The sequence below is a fragment of the Strongylocentrotus purpuratus genome, unplaced genomic scaffold (genome assembly GCF_000002235.5).
Source record: "Strongylocentrotus purpuratus isolate Spur 01 unplaced genomic scaffold, Spur_5.0 spur5_scaffold_9, whole genome shotgun sequence".
In the NCBI taxonomy this organism is placed as follows: Eukaryota; Metazoa; Echinodermata; class Echinoidea; order Camarodonta; family Strongylocentrotidae; genus Strongylocentrotus; species Strongylocentrotus purpuratus.
In genome coordinates this window covers 16,657,389-16,682,579 of record NW_022145615.1, presented here as the reverse complement: position 1 = coordinate 16,682,579, position 25,191 = coordinate 16,657,389, and the positions used below count along the sequence as shown (strand labels likewise).

Below are 25,191 nucleotides of genomic sequence, written 5' to 3'. Positions count from 1 at the left end.
CATTCATCGTATATTATTTCAGTGCAAAATGATGAAATGTCTGTATGGAAATATTTCTCAAGGAAAAGGCATCAATGAAAATGAATAAACATATGAAAACCTAACTGGAAGGAATTTGAGAGTATAGTTTGAGGAGGCAATGTGTTAAGCAAGTTCCTCGAGGACCTGTTTAAACAAACGCCTATGTGACGGTTTCGCCTCATCATCCATCCCCTGCAGGCATGCAAACATTATGGAAGCATCACATCATCATTATCATCACTTTCCTACCATGCACACTGCCCCACCATGAGTGTGTGCGAAACCTCGAGACTTGCATGATTTCAAGGTGCCGTTAGGAAACGAAGTCCATGTACATGTACTTCTTTCATTCATTATTATTATGATGGCAGAGATTCGATATGTACGATATGATTACCAATGATCTGTACAGCATTGTATAGCGAATTATGACATCAATTTATTCTTCTGATCTCTGATACACTAACAAGATCATCTATAGTGTCAGCTTTTTTGTCCTTTCACCCCTTTCTTTTTGCAGTGTGTATACAGTAAGGGCATGGATTATTGCAGACAGTTTTGAATTATTACATTTTCTTTGAAACATTAGGTAGTTTTCTCTTTGTCTCTTAATTAAATCCCAGTTTTTCTTGAGAGGAATGAGTGTAGCACTAGCTGTCATAAAGACATGATTGCTATCATATTTTGTGTGTTCCTAAAGATCAATTTAGCTTTACTTCTGGAGTACCACTGATATCTTAGTATGGTGGTGGCCATATAGAAATTGAATTGTAAAATCCAAGCACCCTCTGCATCTTGGATGCACAGACTAATCCTAAGCACTAATGGATGCTTGCACAAGGAAGATATTTTACATTGGTGTTACTTTCCCTCATGGCTTTCAAGAATATTTAAATAGTCAAAGCTCCAAGGGCGATTTGTCAAAACAAATTTAAAACCAAGAACGGAAAGCTGAAGTGTTGATTCTATATTACCGAATGTCTCATTGACTTCTCGTTAGCTTCAATGTTGCATGTAATGAAGGAATCTTGGAGAGGGTAGGGATGTGAATAACAATATTTTATTACATGAAATATTGAATCCCTGTGATTACATTGCTCAATTTTAATTTTGGAAAGGATTATTTCACAAACATGAACATTGTATCTTTTTAATTTTATCATCTTTTTGGGAACCACAAGGAAGTTAAATTATGACAAGTTATGGTTTACACTCTTCTGTCAGTATTCAATTATCTCTGTAATTTTCCTTTTGTCATACTTGAATACTTTTAGAAACTACAGACCCGAATTTCCTTTCAGATTCAAGACAATTGATGATTTATGGTCCTATAAATCAATCAAGTACACTTAGCATATTCTATCAGTGTCAGCTTTCTATAGAATACCAGTAGAATAAATTACATTTTGTCTCCTAGAACATTTTACACAGAGTTAATTTCCCTCTGACTCCAAAGAGACAATTTGTTTTTATGTTATGGTGTAAGGACAAAACAATAGCTATTCACTCGTTTCCAGCTCCTTCAAAACTGTAACACGACTGCATATACACATTAATTTGGTTAGACTTGAGAGCAATCATGTTCTAGATATATTGCATTTCTGCTCTGTGGGAGAGAACTGACTGTGCTTTGTAACATAGAACATACTCCTTTTGACATTTGGATGGAAGTGAAGGAGGAGATACCCCAGGTGTTTGGAGAGATGGAGAGGGGAAAGGGTGCATGTTTTGTATACTTTTAAGACACTAACCCCACATTCAGACAATCAGAATTCCTTGTATACCACCTGCCTAACGTGACCAGCAACCACTCATTTTGCTTCCGCTGGCCACCTAAAATACCCACACAACGACCCGGGGTCAGCACTATGTAGCGACCAGCAACAGCAGTGCTTGAGCAATTTCATTCTCTCGCTCTGGTGTATACAGCTCACACAGCGGCAGCCTATAACGCTAGATCTAACGGTCATTAAAAAAAAAAAAAACTATTCAATCCCAAGCCTTTATTAAAACTTCAATCAAAACAGGAAACAAAAATGCCGGACAATTTCAAAGTAATAAAAATATGGTAAATCATTTCATATTTTAATTTTGACTAAAAACTGTACCACTCTTTGTTTATTGAATTTTTAAATGGAAACTTGGAGTTTTAAGATTTATCGGTTGGCTTTAAATGGCCGCCAACACCAACCTGTTTTCAAAGACCACCTGTCTACAACGACCACTTTTTGTATTTCCCTTGTATTGGGTGGTCGCTATAGACCGGTTTGACTGTAAATTTTCCATATACATCTCCTATAGTCTGAACTAGCTATTAGATAAGATAAAGTTCAGCCCAGCGGAGGTAAAATAAGAGTCTTGATGCCTTCAAGAGCCATTAGTGGTTAGAAACAAGAACTCTTCCAAATCTAAGGCCATCTCTAATAAACAAAAAAAAATCTTGATGTATAGTGACTAAGATGGTGGGGTTGATGAGAGTACAGTGTCATTTGTGTGTATGTTAGGAGGATTGCATTACAGCATGATCAACATGAATAACCAGGCTACTTGATGGGTGATTGAGGCTCTCTTAGTCACAGACCATGGGTGCATTCTGAATCATGTTCTCGTTCTTTTCTTGATCACGTTTGACAGAAGCGATTAGGTCTGTTGTTAAGTGTCGACAGGTAGCATCATTTGGGGTTGAAATTTTTCATCAGTGTCAAAAGAATGTTGGTAATTCCAAGATAAACTGATAAATTTAACTAGGATTCCAAATATTTGTAAATGGATTAAACCTGGATCATGTTAGACAAATGTTTGTCTTGAAATTGGCAGTTGGATTTTCTGAATTAGAACGGGGTGCTTTATAAGTAGTCTCATTGATAACACCAAAAGAATAGCTAATAAAAAAAACCCCAAGAAACTGCTTCTAGAAATTACTTCTAGAACAAATGCATATACTGATGGAGGAAATCCATGATACAATATTAAGTTTTGATGATATCTGCTTAATTTATTGTACTTTACTGTGATTCCCTGCTGTTCCTGTCCCAAACTATTGTTGTTTTACAGATACCCTTTATTGAATTAATCCAACTACTCCAACTACTTTTACCTCTTTTCATGGAATTTTCATGTGATGTATGTGTAGACAGTTTTTTATAACCAAATCTTTTATTTGTGAAATTTGGAAAGGTTAAAAGCTTAACATGAACTCATTAATGAAAGAGAAGTCAATGAAATCTTTGTAATTGGAAATATATAATGCTAATGCTTATTTGTTTCTTGTAACTTTCAGTGATGCGACAATCAGAAGAACAGAAGAAAGGAGAGGAGAAGAAGAAGGAGGGAAAGAAAGGGTCAAGGCATACAGATGACCCTGAGGGTTGGTCAGTTCCTAAAGGAAAAGAACGTTTCAAGCATCACACTTATGAAGAGCCACCCGATGTCTCTCCTCCCATCAGAAGATCTGAAACGCCCGACAGTTACGTCGGGGAATCAAGCGATGAACTCAATGGACACTCTCCAGCAAGCATGTCACCTTCACCTCATCGGCAGGTCAACTATTCCAAAGATCACCACTCATCATCGCCGATGTCGTCAGAGAGCGCGGATGACACCTACCCACCGATGCATTCCTCCTCATCTCAGAACCACCGTCAGCAGACACCACAGCACGACAGGAGACCGACGGCTGAGTATGACAACCCTTGGGAGTGGAGCAACATGAAGATGGCTAAACTTGGTCCTAGTCCAGAAGGATTGGAAGGTCCAAGAGGGAGGAGCAGGTCTGAACTTCCTGCTAACAGGGTGATGAGGACGAGTCCTGAGTCGGATACCAGACCAGGGGATGAGTACGACGCACCCTGGGAGTGGATGCCTATGAATAGAAAACTTTCACAAGCTATCACAGGTGGGTGCAGGGGAGAGATCGGGACTGATATTCTTCATTTTAATATTAGAATTATAGCAAATGGGAAGTTATCAAAAATATAAGAACTGAATTGAAAGTAAAAGCGTTACTCCACTTGAAAGCTCTATAATAAATCCTGATTGAATTGTATAGAAGGAAACGCCAGTGATGTGCTACCATAGAAAATAATAATAGTAATACACAACAGCTAGAAAGCAGTGGAATGTTATTTTGACAGGATAAGGAAAGATATTGAAAATACAGAATTGCAAATAATCATAATGGAGAATTTCAAGAACATGTATTGGGAGAGCTTAACAACAAAAACTGTTGTCACTTATAAAACCATTAATGCTGTAGAAGACTATTACTTTTAAATTATATCATCTTCTTTTGCAGACAAAGAGAAGCACCATGCGGGGCGTATCTCACCCCTCCCGGAGACTCCTACTAGGGGAGCTAAGAAGGGTAACATGAAGCTAGATATCAAGTCAAGACCGGTAGAAATGCCAGGAGAGCCTGTAGATCCTAATATACCCCTCACACATCAAACGTAAGTATTCTCTTCACTATCTTCTTCTAAGGCCCTGTTCACGCATCAAACAAAATGCTTTGTAAAAAGTGGCACTGCAAAATATAATTAAATAATGATAATTGGTTCTTGTATAGCGTTCATATCTGTCAATTTTGACACTCCTGGAGCTCCACAGCTATTACCCCAACTTTAGCATAGTTGCCTCTATGGAGCTGCAGTATTTTAAGAAATCAATTCCCACCAGGTACCCATTTATCTCACCGGGGTTGCGTGTGGCAAATGTAGAAAAGTGTCTTGCCAAAGGACATTAGTGCTGCGGCAGGAAATGAAGTGCGAACCATGGGATTCAGTTTGGTGACTTATCCACTAGAGTATGACACCTCTAAATGGTGTAGTTCACTTTCTATCTCTGTATCTTATACCACACAAATTCCATGGGTACACTTAATAATTATATTAATAATATAGATATATTGACTGCTATGAGGCATCGCTATTTCTGTAGGCTCAAGGGGTTATCGGCAGGATCTAATGTCCCAGAGAGCCAGTATAGAAACAGCGTTGCTTCAAATATTAAAGCATTCCATATATCTTTTATATGCCGAATTCACAAAAAAATCTACGAAGAATTCTTACCTTATTCTTTTCTTGAGTAAAGAATGGTTAATAATGATGATAATAATATTGGATATTTATATAACGCACATATCCACCATGCATGGTGCTCAAGGTGCTCCAACTGATACTCCGGCTCTGCTAGGCAGCTGATTTTGGTGCTCACAAGCATTCAAGGAATTCCTTCCTACCGGTACCCATCTAACACCTGGGTGGAGAGTGGCAAATGTAGATTAATATCTTGCCAAAGGACATTTGTGCTGTGACGGGACCCGAACCACGGACCTTGTGATCTACAGTACGACAACTTATCCACTAGACCACAACATCACACTGTCTGTAAATCTTTGCTAGAAAGTCGCCTGAATGTTAAGATCAATCGGGAATTGCACACACACTGCACTGTATTTTGTATCCGTGCTCGCACAATGCAATGCTGGAGTTTTCAATATCTCAGTGATCTGTTGAAGAAAAAGAGACCTGGGGAGTGTTTCACAAAGACTAAGATCAACTTTAAATTGGACTTAACTATGGCAGGCTATTTTCTTTCATCATTTACTCGCATTGGTTTCTCGAAGGACGTAGCAATCATGGTCACAAATCTACAGAATTAACATTTTTTGATAGTTCATTATTGTAGGAAAAATATTTCTAAAGATCATAATTGAGAGACCAATGGTGAGAGCAACTAGTGGCATGCACGGCCTCCAATAGTTAAGTCCAACTTAAAGTCAATCTTAGTCTTTGTGAATCACTCCCCTGGAAAGAAAGACAAGGTGCTGGATAGTATAAGACAAATCTAGGCCTACTCAAAATAAATACAACCACCCACACAAAGAAAAAAACAGACAGATAGACAGACTGGCAAAGAAAGCGAAAGATGATGACAGATGCCTGACAAATGCATTTAAAATACATGTGTATGCTTTCCGCTTGACATGACATCATCATGCCGTCACAATTGTGTCCTGTAGCCTGTAGGTGCCCTTCAACCAGAGCAACGACGTCACCAATGAAACTGTTGGTAACTCAAAACTCAACTCTTGAGATTGTACTGAGGTGGCTGTTGAACTATGTTCATGTTTATTCTTTTGAAACAACAGACAATCGCCAGGGCAACCATCTTGACGGAAAAGTTGAGAGTGTTTTGTGATGTCACAGCTTACAAAGCTTTGTGTAGTTTGTGATGTCATAATGGAGGATGACTAATATGAATAGAAATATTCTGTGGACTGTTCTTCATTTTACCAATAAAGTGACAACCTTCCTTTAAGTTTGAGAGTTAAAGTAACATCCTATATATGACTTAATTTCATTATTATTATCATAATGTAATAGTTTTGTAGAATCACTTGATAGAGAGGTTGATTTCATTTAAGATATAAATAATTTTGAAGTGGATATGAAGAAATGATGCGTTAACAAAATGCAATTTTAATGCAGGTTTATAAGACAAGAAAAGGCCTCAATCTTATGCCTGTTAGGCCCAAAATGAAACTGATAGCAGAACTAATTATCTGTTAAAGAAGAATTTTCCTTTCTTAATGGAGCATTGTGAAAGGCGTTATTGACCAAACTGAAACTGTTAATATCTACTTAAGAAAGGTTTTTAATCAAAAATCAAAGTCTGAAGTGAAAGTTCTCCTACATCATGGTTGTCTATATATAAGAAGTGATTTGTTCAAGGTCAGATTTCATGAATCATACCTTTCTTTTCCACACCCATATCATTTTTAGGATTGTTTCTTAAAAATATATTATTATCAAGAGACTTTGGTCAAGTCATCATTATGAGCAAGAAGGTTGTGTAATGAAAAAGGTATCATTCTGGCTCTCTCAGTCTTGGTTTATGTGTTATGAAATTGTTTTTGGCAACACAAATTGTATAAAAAAGAAGCATTTTCATCATCCTTCCATGTTTCAGTGGACCATTTATGTAGTTACCTCACTCAAATGTCATGTTGAAGTTACAGAAGAATTACCCATGCACGAGGAGAAAATTATTTGTATGCTTACAGAGAAATATTAAATTCAAAGGTTTCCGCATATTGTTACTGACATCATCTCTGCTTAAAAATGTCTTCCTTATTATTGCATGTACCCCATTGATTTTAACATGAAAATAATTAAATCCTGACTTTCATGACAGGAACATGAGTTCCACTCTTCCAAAGGCATTTATGAAACTTGGCCATGAGGGTATTTCACAACAAGGAAGTATCTTCTCTTTTTACATAGAAGGAAACAATTCCAGGGATCAGATTCTAAGTTAAGACAAAAGAAATTAGGTATCTATGTAGCTTTCAGTCCTGTGAAATCACTTGTTAATGAGTTCTAAAGTGTGCCACATCTTCATTATAATTTCTCAGGAGTAACTCAAGTATGATGTATGTAATCCCAGGAAGCTTTTACATTTTCTTGTTATTGTTGAAATCAGTCATTTAAATATTTCAGCGCATTATTTTTTATGTCCCCCTCCCTTTCTTGTTATTATGGGGTCTGCTGTTTTGGCTTTCAAAATCTGATTTATTATTATTATGAAATCAAATACGATATGACCTTTTCAACGCTGCTTGAATATCGATAAAACTATGTGACGCATCTTTGCTGTTCAGCCTACCAACAAGGAAACTCCCTCCATCAAAAGCTGTTTGGAAGACCTTGTAAAACAAGGAGTGGCTAAAAACCCTCTTGAGCTTAGTCAAAATGCAAAGACACGCTAACGGTTTAATTCCCTCTTGTGACGTTAAAGAAGGTCCTAGGTACCTCTCACTGTGACATCATTGTTAGTCTAACCACCGGATGCTAAGGTCCTTGGCATCAGCACCACCTTGTGACGTTAGAGAAGGTCCTAGACCTAGGTAACTTTCGCTGTGACATCATTGTTAGTCCAACCACCGGATGCTAAGGTCCTTGGCATCAACACCACCTTGTGACATTAAAAACAGGTTCTAGACCTAGGTAACTCTCGCTGTGACATCATTGTTAGTCCAACCACTGGATGCTTAGGTCTTTGGCATCAGCACCAGGAAGTTATGAGAATAGTGGATAGTTTCACTCTCATTCTTAGCTTGGTGTTAGATGTTCATTCGTACCACCATGTGCAATGATTCAATGTCTTTATCTCTAGTCTTTCTATTTCTCTTTAGAACTCTCCCATTTCCTTCATTTTCAACCTACTTCTTGTGGTCTATTTGGATACCTTTTCATTCTTTTATTTCCCTTTTCTGTCAGTTATGATTTACCTTATGCTTTAAAAGAGTAATTTTCGAGGTGGTCTTTTCCCCTTTCTCATTTTACTTTACTTTGTTTACCACTTGTTTTAGATATCAGATTTGTCTGTAATATCCAGGTAGTTCTCTCCTTGTATTAACTTGTTATCATACACATTCCTTTTGACACTTTCTCTGTTATTTCCCTGCCATTCCTTTTTATTTTCTCGGGGGGGGGGGGGGGGGGGGGGTGGTCTTTCACTGGTGACTTAACGACATGCGTACATATGTATTCTGTATATTATGTTACTACAAATGGTTTTCTATCATGAGGAGGATTACAATACACACAAGGCTATTCATTGGTAGGGCTAGCTATGTAGTGATTGTCTTGACTCAGCGTCATCACCATCATCATTATATGCCATGAGCACGCAACAGGGGCAGGTTCTGACACTATACAAGCAGTCATCATCATCATCACCATCATCATCATCATCACCATCATCATCATTACCATCATCATCACCATCATCATCATTACCATCATCATCGTTACCATCATCATCATTACCATCATCATCATCATCATCATCATCATCATCATCATCATCATCATCATCATCATCATCATTACCATCATCATTCTTCTCCTCCTCATCATCACATCGTCATCATGAGCTACTCTATGTGACTTGTACATTATTAGCTGTTAACCATCTTCTTTCCTGCAGTCTATCAGAGGAACTACCGGTAGTTAATACTTATGGGAAAGATATCTAAAATGCACACTTTTCATCTTGTTTTTCTTTATTACAGGTGGTATCACGGGAAGCTTTCAAGATCAGATGCGGAGAAGAAGTTAAAATTATGTGTTGAAGGCAGCTACTTGGTTAGACAGAGTGAGAGTGCAGCAAGGGATTACTCATTATCATTAAAGTAAGTATCATAGAGATGGGAGGTAAGGGGAGGGGAGGTTTAATAGGGGAGGTTAAGGGGTGGGGGTAGCGACTGGAAACAAGTGTCTCATAGGCACCATGGGGGAACATTGACATTTACACCAACAACAAAAATGCATAAAAGAATCCTTAAGATATTATATGCTTATATATGCCAAATATTATCGACACCTAATTAGGATTTTAGTTTTTAAACCTATGCTTTGTCTCTCAGCTAAAAAGCACTCAGTGGGTGAGAGAGCACCAAGCATCTCGTATTGAAAGTAATAATCATTGAGTAATTCAATAGCTTTCATAATACTGTAAAATTTAAACTATAAATATACTACATCTAAGAATATTAGCAACAAAAACACACACACACAGATATCATATAATGTTGTGGCAGTATTAAGTACACATATGAAAATTTGACCATTACTGAGTGAATATTTACATCAATCTGATACATGTATTAATGTATTTATATGGAAAGTAGAACTGTCAATCTCATAATAGGGAGTAGGGATGAGGGCAAAAGGAAAAAGATAGTCCCGACCGGCACCAATTTTGTCTCACTGTACTGGGTATTAATGAATAGATCATGGAAATGTAGGAATGCAGACTTCCAGTACAAAATGTACCTGACAAACGAGTTCAAAATACATAAGCATGTATAGTGGGATGGGTTTTACTCCCGCTAATTTTAGAGCTCGTCTTAAACTAATCTGATGTGAAGAGCAATATTTCCTCAACAACAAGGAGAAGTGCTATATAAGAGTGGGGGATCTGGTGACATTTCCAGAACAAACACGGTCTGAGGTTTATTTAGGAGGAGGCGATGGAGGAAAATGTATCAGTAATATTGACGGAGGAAGCGGGTATTCCTTGAAAATGTCACTCTGGAGAGGAGTGGATGGCGATTCTCAATTTCCATATCAAGAGAGAGATGGGGCATTGGGGGTACTGTCTGACTGAGCTGAGAGGGGGCCTCTTCATACTTAGCATTGGGTCTTTTTACATAGCATGAAGTATCTTAGGGAAAATGAAGAAATCGGTCACACATAGACAGTAAGCGTCTCTAATTTGTATTGATTTTGAAACGTGAATTGGGTTGGAAGAGGGGAGGGGGGGGGGGGGGAGGGGGGGGGGGGGGAGTTGTTGACTGAAGCATTAGAAAAGGAAAACATCCCAAAAGTCATCCTTAACATTGGGTCTATTTACATAGCATTAAATATCTTGGAAGAGAATGAAAAAAATTGGTCACACATAGACAGCAAGCGTCTCTAATTTGTATTGATTTTGAAATGTGAATTGGGTTGGAAGAGGGGGGGGGGGAGGGATTGTTGACTGAAGCATTAGAAAAGGAAAACATCTCAAACTCATCTGATTTTTGCTAGGGGAAAATTCATACTAAAAAAAAACATTCACTCATAACCATGGGTTTTAAAACTTAATGGTATTTATCTCAAAATTGAATAGGGATCAGTGGAGGTGTTAAATTGCATATTGAAAATGAAAACATTTTGACTGCATTGCGTTTATTGTTTGGGTGACAGCTTCAGGGGTTGGGCCCCTCCACACATACTAAAAGAACTAGAAGTTGCCTTTGATTCAGGTGTGATCGGGGCAGAGACATATCTCACACTCATTTTCTTTCTCAAAAGGATTGGAAAAATGTCTTACACCTGAAAAGGGGTAGAGATATATTTCACACTTGCCTAAGGACCTCCATTTCACCTCTTTCACACTAGATCATTGGTGTGAAATAGAACAGCAAAGAATTGAAAGCATATTTTTGTTGCATTTCACATGGGGTGACAATGAATATTAAAGTAAATGTTCATGGTCCAAGGTCTGTTCACATTTGATTGTTAGTGTGAAGTGAACTGAAAATATATTTTGCACTTCGCATGAGGTGCTAGTCAAGTTGAAAATAATTGTCATGGCCCATGGTCTGTTCACATTGAATAAGCGGTGTCAAGTGGAATGGCAAGGAACTCAATTTGTATACTACATTACACATAGGGTGATAGTGGAAATCAAAGTGCATGTTAATGCCCTTCGATTCAAGCAGGGTCACCCCCCCCCCCCCCAATAGCTAAACCCGCTGGAAAGGAGAGGCCACATATGTGGTTTATAGATCAGTGGAGAGTGAATTCTTCATTTCAAAGCGTCACATTTTATGATTCATGAATAAAAGAAATGTGTATAAAATCCTGGAATAGTGCATACATGTAGATTAGTATTAGACTAATAGAAGAAACCCATTTGAGAGATGGTCTTCATTTTTTTCTTTCAAAACAGCATGTTAAAAGTAGAGTACATTCTGATATTTTACTGTGGTCGTACATACACATACACATGTACCTGACCTTATAAAAGGTTGACTTAAGCTTTGTGGTATTACAAGAATGGAGGCTCTTGTAATAACTCTTATAGTTTGAATCATGAATATCAGGAATAGGGAAGTAATTTGTTTTCATCAAGTATCCTTGTAGAAATCCTTGTAATTATGATTTGGTTTTAAATTTCAATACAAGGATGTATGCTGGAAATAAGCACTTGAATTCCTTTGTTTTAATAGTAAAACCTTATCATATCACTTGCTGAATATAGAACTAATCGACCTTGTGGAACAATAGGATTATACATGGTGAATGGAGTTTGAATTAAACCACCAAGTTTGCCATCATCTCAATTGTTTTTCTTCCTCAAAACTCATCAGTCATCAATATTGAAATGAATAACACCTTGCCTTGAACCAAGTTATGAATATTATTGTGGTCTACTAAAATAATTGTCTATGTATTATTTTCATTGCAAAATTGTTTGCAATGTGGGTTATTGTAAAAATATACACAACTGATATTGTTAATGCATCGCCACTCCCAACGTACGTTTTGTTCTTCAGATGATACTAACCTCTTACATTCTCATTACAACTTTCAATTTAGTATTGAATAAGTTATCATCTTGTTTCAAATTTGATAAACTCTCCCTAAATATAAATAAGACTTATTACACTGATTTTAAGAACATATACTCTAATCATGTACATGTAATTCATAATAATGTTTTTATAGATGACACGCCCATAATAAAAAAAGAAGTAAAAATCCTCTTAGGTGTGAAACTTGATTCAAATTTAACTCAGAATAGTCATATTATTGATATTTGCAAATGTTAGTCTCAAGAGGCATATGGTATGTATTCTATATAAATTAGAATATTCTCTTGCACGACAGTCACATTCGACGTTCCACAGAGTTCTGACAAAATAAATGAAATTCAAAAACTTATCACTCTGAAATGTATATCTCATTTTAATTTCACGACCCTGCCAGTTTATTCTTGTTCATCAAAGTTATTTTGTTTCATGATGACAGTAATTTATACAGAAATTAGGGGGTGACACCCAGCTCTCCACAATTTAGTGGACTATAAAGTTAAGCCAGGTTCAACTCAGACTACTTAAAAAAATATATACAGCAGTTTGATATTGAAAGATATGAATATGCTATTTAAACCTCTGTATTAACATGACTGTGTTTCTTTTCTCCTTTTCTTACAGGAGTGCAAAGGGTTTCATGCATATGAAGATCGTCTTCAACCATCAATCAGACGGCTACATCCTAGGAGAGTTCAGCAAACCATTCCCTAGTATCTCAGAAATGATCTGCTACTACACCAGGCAAAAGCTCAACATCAGGGGCGCCGAGCACATGGCGTTGCTACACCCGGTCATAGACCAGCTACTATAGGACCTGTCCTGGATGTAGAACCCTGTAGAAGATAGACTGTTCTAGAAAGACTGACTGGCAGTGATTGGGACGAAGAATATGCTTTATCAGTTTTTCTCCCTCTCCATCTGTCTTCAATAGATGGATTGATGGAGGCAGAGCAAACAAAAGAATAAATATTAGTCCTCAAAAGTCCAGAGGAGTCCATCTTCTCCGTGTTTAGCCTGTCCTGGTGCTCCGGATTGTCCCAGAAGAGGCTCTGGACTATCTGATAGTCCAGAGGGTTTACTGTCTGCAAGAAAAGCCAGCTACTGAGATCCATATTGCCCCAGTCCAGGTCTAACAGATAGACTAAATTAAATGTTGTTGGAGATATGTATGGTTAGGAACACCCCTGCAGATGACCTTTCCTAGAAAAAACTGTTCCAGAAACATGGAAGCTTGAAGGCGTGAAGACAGTTTCTGGACACATACCGGACACTGACGCAGGCCGAGGATGATGCTTGGAAGGTACAACTCCCACTCTGTGAAAGACACTAGAATGGAAAAACAAACAGCTTTGAGAGTACTGTGTAAATATTTAAAAGAAATGAAGTTATGGCAGTTTTCTTTAAAAGGATATTGTTTGCAGCTGTCATCGACTTTGAGAGGGGAATGAAAGGAAGGATGGCCTGCAACATGGTGATTGTCAGAGGTACACCCAGACAGCAGCTGGCTAGACTGTTGCTGCTTCTGGTGTGAAGTGATAGACATGGCAATGTTTGGAAGGGATTTGCTACAATTGGAGCAATTTAGTAAGCTCTACACATACTGAAGGATGAATGGATGGATGGATGTCAATCAAGTATGTCAGGGACTTACTTCCTTCTGCTTCTAAACGTGCATTGATATTTGCCACCTGTAGGTTTATTGATAATGAAACAGAGGATAAAACGTTTTTGGTGCTACCCATGATGGGTAGTATGTAACACAGGAAAGGCATATATCTATCAAAGACTTATCTTTCATCACAGATACAAAAGCTATGGTGATTATAAATATGAAATTATAATTAAAAAAATGAAGTGTGCTATGATTATAAAGAAGCAAAGATATAAACTGATAATGGTGTATGTGGTACTTTATTTGGAATCATACTACATGTGTTACAGGGTCATCGTAGTGATACACTAATGTAGACATTTGCATATGATGTAAGCTTATTCAAATCATCTCTCTGTGGACCATTCTTCTTTTTCTTTTTTTAATTTTTAAAAACAATTTCTCATTTGAAACAGATATCATTTATTGGCAAGAGGACGTAGTTCGACATGGTATATTTTTTTCCATGCAAGTCAATGATGATGACAATGGATACAATTTTGTACTTAGATCTCCCAAATCTTTAAATAACGTTCTTCATCATGTGTTGGAGAAGCATTGCTGAGACATGTTTCAGCGTGCAAGGTCATTATTCAAATATTCAAATGAAGGTAGACAGCTGTGACACTTTACGATGTCATCTCACATGTAGATACAGATTGAAGATGGCAGGTTCCGTCTTCCAATAAACCAAGCTTGAATGCAGTGCAACACTATATGCAATATTAACATACTTTGATGTACATGGAATATTCTTTGCACGATGTGACTTGTTACATGGTGATTCTCTTTTCCAAGTTTTCTCTATTTTACATTTATAGTGAATTGGTACATATACATGTAGATTAGATTTCAGTGATTAAAAGTACACCAAAGTACAGAGGATATGATTTACAGCGGTTTCAAGCTTTGAAAAAGTTGGCAAAATGGCAAAGTTGAAAAAACAAACAAACATAATCTAGAAATGGAAATGTTATTCCTATTTTTGATTGAATGTTATTAAAAGTTAAAGCATCAGACCATTGAGGGATAAATAAAATTTAGATTTAAATCTAAAACCTAATTGATTTGTAGCAGATTGTGACGCCATCTGTACCATGGTGAAATCATTTGTACGGTATACATTCAAATTACCAAAGGAATCTACATGTTTTGTGGCAGTTTTGACTTCAAACCCTGGATGGATTTACCTTTAACTTGGCCTTAAGCTAGAGATCAGTGATGTTTGCAAACACAACAAGTGTGTAGTCCCATGTGTTTGATATGGTGCACAGCTCACTGATCCCTGCCTGCCTGCATGCATACTGCATACGTTCAAACAGATTTCTTGACTATAGCCTAGGCATGAGAAAGGCATGCACAAGTGCTGTGTACAAGTGCTTTCCACTCATAGCAAGAGATCATTATCATGGTAATGAGGCAGTCCCATGTGCAGTGAATCGTGTCTTTCCCAACTCCCAAAGTGCATACATTTTCAGTCCCTGCAATAAGCTGGAGGAGCTTGACGTGATAGACAACATTTCGACCTTTAGACGATATATGATGCATGCTTGCAGCCTAGGATCAATACTCTTTCTCAACTTGGTAATTGTGTAGTCCCTCTCGTCCAAAACCGTGTCATGTTTCAGGAAGAGGAGGTTTATATTCCATGGGATATAGATCAACTGTGTGCAGTTTCCTTATGGCACATAATAACTTAGTCCCAAGTGTGAAATTGATTGTCTTTTTTTATCTTTCGGTGGTGAGAGGGTTAAGATCGACTCCCATGCAGGCAAGGATTCCAGTCATATATTCTAGAGTTATTTGACATCATTTTAAAGACTTTTCTAAAGGACATTCACCTGTAGAGCAGAACATAATAAAAATAAACATCCAATAAAGGTATTTATCCCAAAGAAAGTAGCTTACTAGTTAGCCATGCATATACACCTTTTTTCATGCGTATGGTATTTTTTATATGGTACTATCACTATATATTCTCTGTATTGTCAATGGATCATGAAATATTTTGTCTTTCTGTTCATTATTTCAGAGCATTTTTCCTCATGTTTAATTTCAATGTGCAATGTACATGTACCTTATTTAAAAGTATTGATTTTACACTTTTTTTTGGAGATATTGCTTTTCCTCTTTTCATTGCCTTTATCTCTCCTCACAATGAATTCACTTTTGGTGGAATACTCTGTGAATCTATGTCAGGCAATCATACATTAATGCTCCTAGAACTTTTACAGTGTTTTGGGTTGAATTCTGTTGAAAGAAATATTTTCCTGCATTCCTTAACATTGAAGATTGCATGGATTTTTTAAATGTAGAATTTCTTATTCTATTATTTCATGCTATATTATTTTATATATAACCCAATAAGATCTTATTTCCACTGTTTCAACATGTAAACTTGATCTCTTTTTGTTACAAGAAATATTTTTTATATTGTTTTCAGGAAGGTACGCTAGATTAACTTTGTAATTAATGTTTTGTAATTTTACATTATTGAACACTTTCAAGCAGAGCATTCATAAATCCTTTCAGTTTTCTTTGTAATCAAGTAATCTGATCTGTTTCTCATCATCGGATCTCTTTTCAAGAATTGAAATACAGTTTCTCTTTCTGTGAGCTATTGTCGATTGTATGTCAGAGGCCGTCTGGCGATCCTTTCTATGTCATTTCATATTTTGCTGCAGATCGCCTAATTTGTCAGCAGTGACGAATTTCGGTCTTATTTTCATTTATTTTGTCATAATTAAAAAATCCGGGGGATACTTGTTTCTACATGTCAGTAGATTATTTGTTTGTCTGGCAAATGTCACCACAAAACAATTATCTAATTAAAATTTGTCTGTGTCCATGTCCCAACTTTTATTGAAGTCTTATGTAAACAGACTTTCACAGAGATAATAAGATGGATCTCACTTTCAGCACGGAATCAAACGTTTCTTTTCATGGTATCTTTCTCTCTGTGGATTCTATCTTTAGATCTCAAAGACATTGTGGTTAGTGACAATGAATACTGACATGAGCATGTAATTATTGTAGCCCTCCTTTTCTTACACCCCTCTCCATACCTCCCTCCACCAAACCATGAGGCTGTGGCAGAAAGCCCATTACAAAGACGAGCCGAAACCTGATCCGCCTCCTGGGACGGCTGCATGTGTCGTCCGACCGATGATTCAGCGCGGCCTTTCTTGCCCGCCATGAATGCTAATTGTGGTGTCGCACCAGTCGGTGGAGACTGGCTAATGCTCGAGAGGTCCTTTGAAATATTATCTTCCTTAGAATAGTCTCCCCAGACTTCTTTTTATCTGGGAGAAAGTCATCTCGAAGACTGGCCAGAGTTTGGCCAGCCTTTTCCTTTCTCCCTCTGTCTCTTTCCTCACTCTTTAGTCCTTTCTTTTCTTTAATTCTCTGTTCTGTCTCTCTATCTCTCCTTCACTTCCCCTCCCTTCTCTCTCTCTCTCTCTCTCTCTCTCTCGAATCTATTTTTTTGGGGGGAAAGGGTGAGAATGCAGCAGATGTGAGGTCCCCAAATGAATGAGATGAGAAATGCAATTTCATAATGAACTGTTAACTATATTTATTGAGTATCATCCCAGTTTCCCAATCAAGTTACCCTGCCTGCCTGTGTAAAGGGGACCTGACAGGTGGTGACAAACATTCGAGGGCAAGGTAGTCAGAAATACTAAACTTTGAAAAACTTTCAATTCCTTCAAATATGTCATAACAAATATTCAAATTCAAGTATATGCATAGGACCTACTTGTGTTAAGAATTTAAGTAGAAAAATAAACATTGTTCTTCAAAATTTCGGTTTTGCTTTGATATTTCTTTTTTCTAATTTTTTTAAAGGGAATGAAATACATATACATGTAATACATTTATAAAGAAAACAATAGTGAATTCAATCAGCAAGGCACAAGTAGTGCATGCTCTAATTTTAGGTGTCTTCTCCTCTATGTTTTATATTTGTGTGCACCCCCCCCCCCCCCCCAACCCCTCTGGTTGATAACATGCATCTCATGCCCATTAGGTTTCCTGTAAGTGAAGCTCCTATCCCACCCCAGGCTGAGTAAGATCATCACTATACTCCTCAGTCAGTGAGCTTGAGTGCTCTAACTCTCTTTGCATCAGGTAACACGACTCTATACTAAAAAGCATGATGAATACCCCTTCTGCGCCTTTCCCGGAAAAAACACTGTTGCCCTAATATGTGACGACGGCCAAGAAGATATGAAATTCCAGAGCTTCTATCGATCCTTGAGCATTATGGTTGAAGCTAGTAATCAAATCTTGAAGCATACACTTTGCTTGTTGCAGATTGTTAGCATCCATCTTGTTTTTGATGTGGAGAAGGACGATCAGTTTTCACTCTCATACAGGCATGGAAAACTAGTCTAATTAATGATGGATTTTTGTTTAGACTCGTTGTAAAGGTGCTAAGGGCTGAATGTAGGCACATTCTAGAACTAAGGTTGCAGGGTGATGTTGCTGAAATTATAAAGATCTCCTCCTCATTACAACTCATTTAGTCCATTTTTCAATTTCTAATGCAAAATATGCAATTTTTGACGGATGTGAGAACCCCTTGTGAAACCTCTTTTTTTACTGTGACAATTAAAGTATGAAACTTCATGTTTCACACACTAAATACTGTCAAACCAAGAATAGAATTGAGATGAAACTTTCATGATTTGTAAAACAAGGGTGATTCTGATGACAAAACATTTGCGATAATTAAGTGTTAGGTATGCCAGTTGTGATTTCAATTTATCTGGGCATGGAACTCACAGTGCTGAACCACTTGCAAAAGTCATGGAGATTGTTTAATCGCATACATTTTTAGTTTTTCAGTATTTCTATTTGGGGCATCATTCATTCCATTTTATTTGAAAAATATTTCTTTCCGAATGTATCGATGAAATAACAGGCTTTTGTTTGTGAGCAGACACCAAGTCTTTGATATTGTATCTGAAATGTTTGTTTCTCTCCTCTTTCTCAGTCTATGGTTTCTACATCAATAGTGAGATTCATGCATTTTTATCTGCTATACATGTATTTTGTATGATACACTGTGTAGATCAATTGTATAATCATTGATACACTGAACTTCTTTATGCTATTTTCACATGTTGATTATTCTTTCACTGTGTAAACTGAATGTTTGAATTGCTTTTACAAGGTGCTCACAACTGAATCTCTTAATTCAGACTATCATACCAAAAAAGGAAAAGAATGCGTACATGTCAACATGAGATTTACTGCCTTATGAGTAGTTTTACAGGTGTTACGATTGTGTATTAAGTTTTTCAATTTTCTCAAAGGCTTGATCAGATATGACACGACAAAATGGCAGCGGTTTTACAATGAGGTAAAGTGTAATGAGCTTCACATTTCTAAATCGCATAACACAGAGCTTGGTGAATATGAACAAGTTCTTTTGTTGCGCGCAATTGCCATTCATTTCACACAATAAAAACAAACACCATGTTAATCGCAGCGGTTTACTGTGCCATATCTGAGCAAGCCTGTAGAAATATGGTTATATGGAAGTCAAATCTAGCTTTGATGTTTTTCAAAAACTGGTTGCATTGGTGTTATTTTCATTATACATGTAGACTTTCAAAAATCGGAATCTTCACCCATTCAATGTTAATGTTGGTATTTTTCTTTGTTGGTGATATATTTTGTTCCTTTTTCAGTATTATTCATTGTTTTAAGCAACATGTGGCATGGTTGTGCACAGGTGATGGGGATATATGTGTACTTTTAAAAGAACTGCATGTATAACAGATTTACTAATTTATATCGGGTTTAACACGATGCATGGCATCACTGCAATGCAAGTCGTTGTCTCTATGTTGAAGAATTGTGTGTTTATGCTGCCCTCTCTGGAGAGTTTTTTATAGTCCTAAGGAGTAAACTTTGACTACTGTAAATCATGAAAGAGGAAAGGTTTTTATTAGTATTATTTTATTAAGTCTCTATCCATTTATTTCTTATTCTAATCATGGAAATTGTATGTGCCATCTTTTTTTAAGACATATAAATTTCAATTTCTGAAATTCCTGATAAAGTAAACCTTTTTTTCTTCAAAAGTAAATCATGCCTGGCGATATAGTCAGAATGATTTGAATATCTGTACTTATTTTCTAGCAGTTTTATAATATAAAGTCATCTTCTTATTTCTTGCATTTTAGTAAAAACAGTCAAACTGTAATCGTGGAAACTTGACTCTAGATGTACAAAGATTGAAGTATATATTTCCATATATTACGAGTCAATATTGTTTCACTACGGTTTGTCACATTGCAATAAATGGACATGCTAATACATGTAATGGTGAGCAAAAAGAGTTCTATAACGTGTACACTAAAACTATTGTGCAGATGTAAAGATGTATAAATCATTGATAAGCTGCAAACAAGTAATTTTTCTCTCACTTTCCTGTGATAATTTGTTGCTCATGTTTCCACTGTTATTTCATCCAAGTATTATATGTCGGGATAATATGATATAACCACGTACACGTTAAGTGTATTTTTGTTTTCACTGCGTAATACACCATCAGAAATTATATTGGATGAAATTTGTACAAAAGTTCTAAACTATATATAGAAGATGAGAAATTATGAGATATTGTGTGGTTTTTCCTGTCGATTGATATTGTTTTTATCTTTGTTGTACAGCTGAGGATGTTTGTGGATATGTTTTGGTTAATGTAAACAAATAAACAACTCTGCTGTGACAAAAAAAATTGGAAGTAAAGATGTCTGTTACTTCTTAAATTCATAATCGTGATACATGCAGGTGTGATGCTGGTGTATGATGAAACCTTATGTGGGTATGGATTAAGAAGTGTCTTGACATGACTAGAGACTTTGAATGACCTTCCTGGAAATACTGTGATTTCTCATTGAAAAAGACCCACCATCATTACAAAGATAACCACATAGTGTTAGCAAATGTCATCAAACAGAACTTTCTTAACCAAAAAAAAAGATTTTTTTTTTTTTTCAAAGAGAAAGGAAATTCATCCACTTATCTGTGTCTCTACAAATATTTTAGCTCGTTTTCCTTAAAGAAAAAAAGTTATCCTCTTTTATAAGAGAAATTAATAAACAGTGAGAAATAAAGCACCAATGAACTGAGAAATTCAAGCTCTCCAGTTTGCCAATGAAGCATGTAAATCCATATATATATATATATAGTTTGCATCGCTGAGGTGGTGTTTTAGAGTGCATGTAATTTTCAGTATAAAGTTTTTGTCCTTATGTCCTTTTTTCTTTCTTTTTGCTGGCCCAATTAGCCCGAATACTACAAGACAAAAAATGCAGAATGGTTTTCAAATGTTCTTGAAATAGTCATACATGTATCAACAGAACCAGCGTTTACCTATATGACATAGGTATCTGCTGTATCTTCTGTTTAGTGATCTTTTCCCCCTTTCTATTCTTGAACATATTGGTTAAGATTCCATAGAGCATGCATACTAATCAGAGTCACAACTACACTGAAATTTGACCCATTGTTATACTACTATTGATCAAACTCACCTAAGAGGAAGCCATGCTATGCTGTCGTTTTCTATCCATTATGTTATACATGAATATATCACTTTACTATGATATGTGTTGCCCTATGATTTGGTGAATGAATGAATGGATAAAATTAAGAGCGAATGAAAGAATGAATACCTAATTAAATAAATGAATAGATCAAAAACAAAATCAAGAAATAAAAGCAAATAAGTTAGCAAACAAATTAATTACTTAATTCACCTTTCCCACAAAACTTTAAATTTCAAAACTGCCAAGATCGTCTGTGAATAGAATTAAAATCCCTGATTTACACCTGCTGCTACCTGGCATTTGATTGGATAATGAATCATTCATTTTCTAAGAACAGCCTTGTTCAGAAACCATTGCATTTCCTGTTTACATCACACAGGGCACATGTAGGTAGTCAAAGGATTGCACTGAAGATTTTACAAAATTCTACACAAAGGAAATTTAAATGCATCACTTCTGTTGAAAATGAATAGTGCAGCTTCCCTCATCCCCGCAATATATTTCAAGAGGCCCTATTGTCTAATTAAATGGTTCAGATCTTCATGTAAATAAGCTACCATAATTAAAGATAGTATTAAACAATCTCAGAAGACAAAGAGATGATCAGCATGGACGCATATAATGTTTCGGTCAAGAGATGGGGCTCTTTCATTCTCAATGATAATTCACATCAACCTTCCAAAGTGCATGGAAATTCATATTTTGAAACAGAACTTCAAACGTTGTTAATAGCTCACAAATGTTGACACTTATCAGCACTCACATTGTCAGAGTCTAGAATTATTCTAACAGATGAAACAATTTAAAAGGCAAATGCTTTTATTCAAAGTGAGAGATTTATTTAGATCACAGAATGTCTGTAAAACCACACAGATCAGTATAAACACATTGTACTCAATTTGACAAAAACAGTTTGATCCATTTGATTTTTCCAATAAATCATTCTATTCACAGCAAAAAATAAAAACAAAATGAAGTACAACAAAATTAAAAAGTCTAAAACTGTAAAAAGGAATCTTATTACAGAACCAATATTTCTGTGCATTAACAGCAGAAAATAATAATAAATCTAAAAGACAAAAAAATCTGTAAGCAAACAAAACTTAATCAAAACTGTCTATTGGGTATCCTTTTTTTTTCCAAATTTAAAATCAAGTACATTTATTTTGTCCAACACAAGATCGAAAGATTCTTGTCAAAATTAAAGGTTTGAAGAAATTAGAAATTTGGTCAACAAATCCTATGCAGCTTTTTAGTTAATGTAAACAAGAGAATAGATTGCTAAATCCAATGATGGTTCTTGCTTTACAACTCTGTTGTAACTCTGTTGTTCAGCAATAACAGGCTTGAGAAAATAGACAGGAGTGGATGAAAAATCATGAAATCTAAATCGCAAGGTTGGTAGAACCTTAAACTACATGTTATGATTCTACCAACCGAGGAAAGTTTTCTGTAATTTCATGAAATATTCAAGTACAATGTACTGGCAAAGATATATACATAGCTTATACATATTTTGGCAGTTTAAATGCATATCAGTCAGTAATTGAAGGGTATGCTCAAATAGACATTTGCACATTTCTTAAATTTTGCCCTTCATATGACTTTGACACAGACCAACGAATGAGCTCAAATGTAGACTAAATTAAAGTCAAAGCGAAAATATACAAATTAGGTATAAATGGTGCAAATATATAAATACATTTGAAAGTATAAATGGAAGTTCTTTGGTATAGATTTACAATTGATGAGCATCAAAAGTTATATATATATATATATATATGTTTTTTGTATTAATAACAATACATTATCAATTAGTTTACATGGTCCTCTTTACATTTTTCAAAAAAGCCACAAGCACCCTTTGCAGGGAAAGTGCACCCCGAATCCCTGATATCACATTGGTTCTAATAGAGGCTAACAAATTAGAGAGGTCAGTTCATTAAGTTTGAGCAAACACCAATAAAAAAAAATTAAAAAAATTTGAAGGTGCGATATCTGAAAGTCCAATCAGCAACTCTGTGACGTATCTCGCAAGGTCCCCTCCCATTCGCCCTGTACTGAAAAACTTTATATTTTCCCTTGAATTTTTTAAATTAATGCATATATTTAAAAAAAAATACAACCCCTGTTTGAAACCAGTCTATTCCGTCATCAATAACTAAGAATATGAAAGTTGATTTAATTCGCTGTACAGATCAAATTGGGGAGGAGCTTGCAAGATACGTCACAGTGTTGCCAATTTGTGTTTCACTGATGACAACTTCAAAAATGCATAACTTTCTTTTTCCTAATCAGATATTGCTCAAACATTTACTAGTTAGTTTCTCTCATTTTCTGCTTTGATTAAAACCCAAGATATTATCAGGATGGACTTGCCCCTTAAAATGAACAATAAAACCCATGCAGAGTACAACCATGAATATTCTACCATCAGTAGATAGTACTGGTACTACATATGACGAAGGAACATGAGAAAAAAAGAATAATTGACTCATATAAAAGTATGATGGAACTATAACATATCATTCATTGGGTGGTACTGTTTGCAAGTTATCAAATTCAGTATAAAAAGTACATGTTCATATTACAAATGATTAATATTACAATTTTTATATAGAGAATTATACAAAATGTGTGACTCTTTCAATCAACATGATTCATCATCACAATGAACATTATTTCAGAATAGGTAATCAAATCCACTCTTCAATTCACTATACATGCACATTGCATTGACATACAATTTCTGACACATTCTATAAAAACATTCTACATAGTTTTAAAACTGACTGAAAATAGAAAGATCAGAGAAATTGACATTTTAAGTTTCAGGAATAAAGACAGAATTAAAAAAACCCATGTAATTTCAGTATTGAAATGAGGACAATTTTCATCGGCAATTCAGTGTTGAATGAATTGTGACGTAATATATATGGACTACCTTTTCATGAAAGTGCTTAAAATTATTTTTTGATTCATGGAACCACCATTTTTATTATTGTTGAATCATTAGCAAAACATATCTAGAAGTCCCCCAAGTGACAGTATGTCTGTTCCATACTAAAGGGAAAGAGACAAAGATAATTCTGAGTGATTGTAAGCTAACAATTTCTGAAATAAAACAGAAAACATAACAGGCATATTTCCCTTACTTTTACCAAGCGGATTTGTGAACCTCGTTTACAGTTACTTTGTTAAATAGTGAGTCTTTTTTCCCCACCCATGATCATTCGTTGACTCAAGATCAATTAAACTGCACTTTATTTTAGCACATAAACTGTGTTTGCTGGTCATAATTTTTTTTCTGGAAATTCACGCTATAGTCATTATCTTCAAACTCACAATCTATCTAAACACACACAACACAACAATCCTGCTACACACCACAGCACCAACACAGAAGTGAGCCAAATACTTATCAAATGTTGCATCAATTGCACCAATTACTATTTCATGTACAATTCTTTGTCAAATATGCCTGCAATAAGAGAGATCTGAATGGTCCTTCCTTGACCTGGGAACTTGAATCAATTAAATTATTCCTAGACTAAATCACCTCAATTTCAGTTCAACTATTTCTGATTCTAAAAGTCCTGCCCCTCCCCCTCCAGATAAATCACACTATTAGTGATAGTAATAAGGAGTAATAGTAAAAAAAAAAATTAACAGTAAAAAGGAGTAATAGTAAAAAGGAGTACTAAAGATCAATAGTAAAAAGGAGTAATAGTAAAAAGGAGTACTAAAGATCAATAGTAAAAAGGAGTAATAAGGAGTAATAGTAAAAAGGAGTACTAAAGATCAAT

General features: G+C 35.8%; 1 protein-coding gene across 1 annotated transcript; it reads left to right on the top strand.

Moving 5' to 3' along the window:
* Positions 1 to 3,284: 3,284 nt before the first annotated feature.
* LOC105446077 (SH2 domain-containing adapter protein F-like) lies at positions 3,285 to 18,608 on the top strand. Its single transcript, XM_030976880.1, has 4 exons — positions 3,285 to 3,916; positions 4,316 to 4,469; positions 9,098 to 9,217; positions 12,791 to 18,608. Exons 1-4 carry the CDS (start codon positions 3,304 to 3,306, stop codon positions 12,978 to 12,980), a joined length of 1,077 nt encoding a protein of 358 aa, XP_030832740.1. The 5' UTR covers positions 3,285 to 3,303; the 3' UTR covers positions 12,981 to 18,608.
* Positions 18,609 to 25,191: the final 6,583 nt, after the last annotated feature.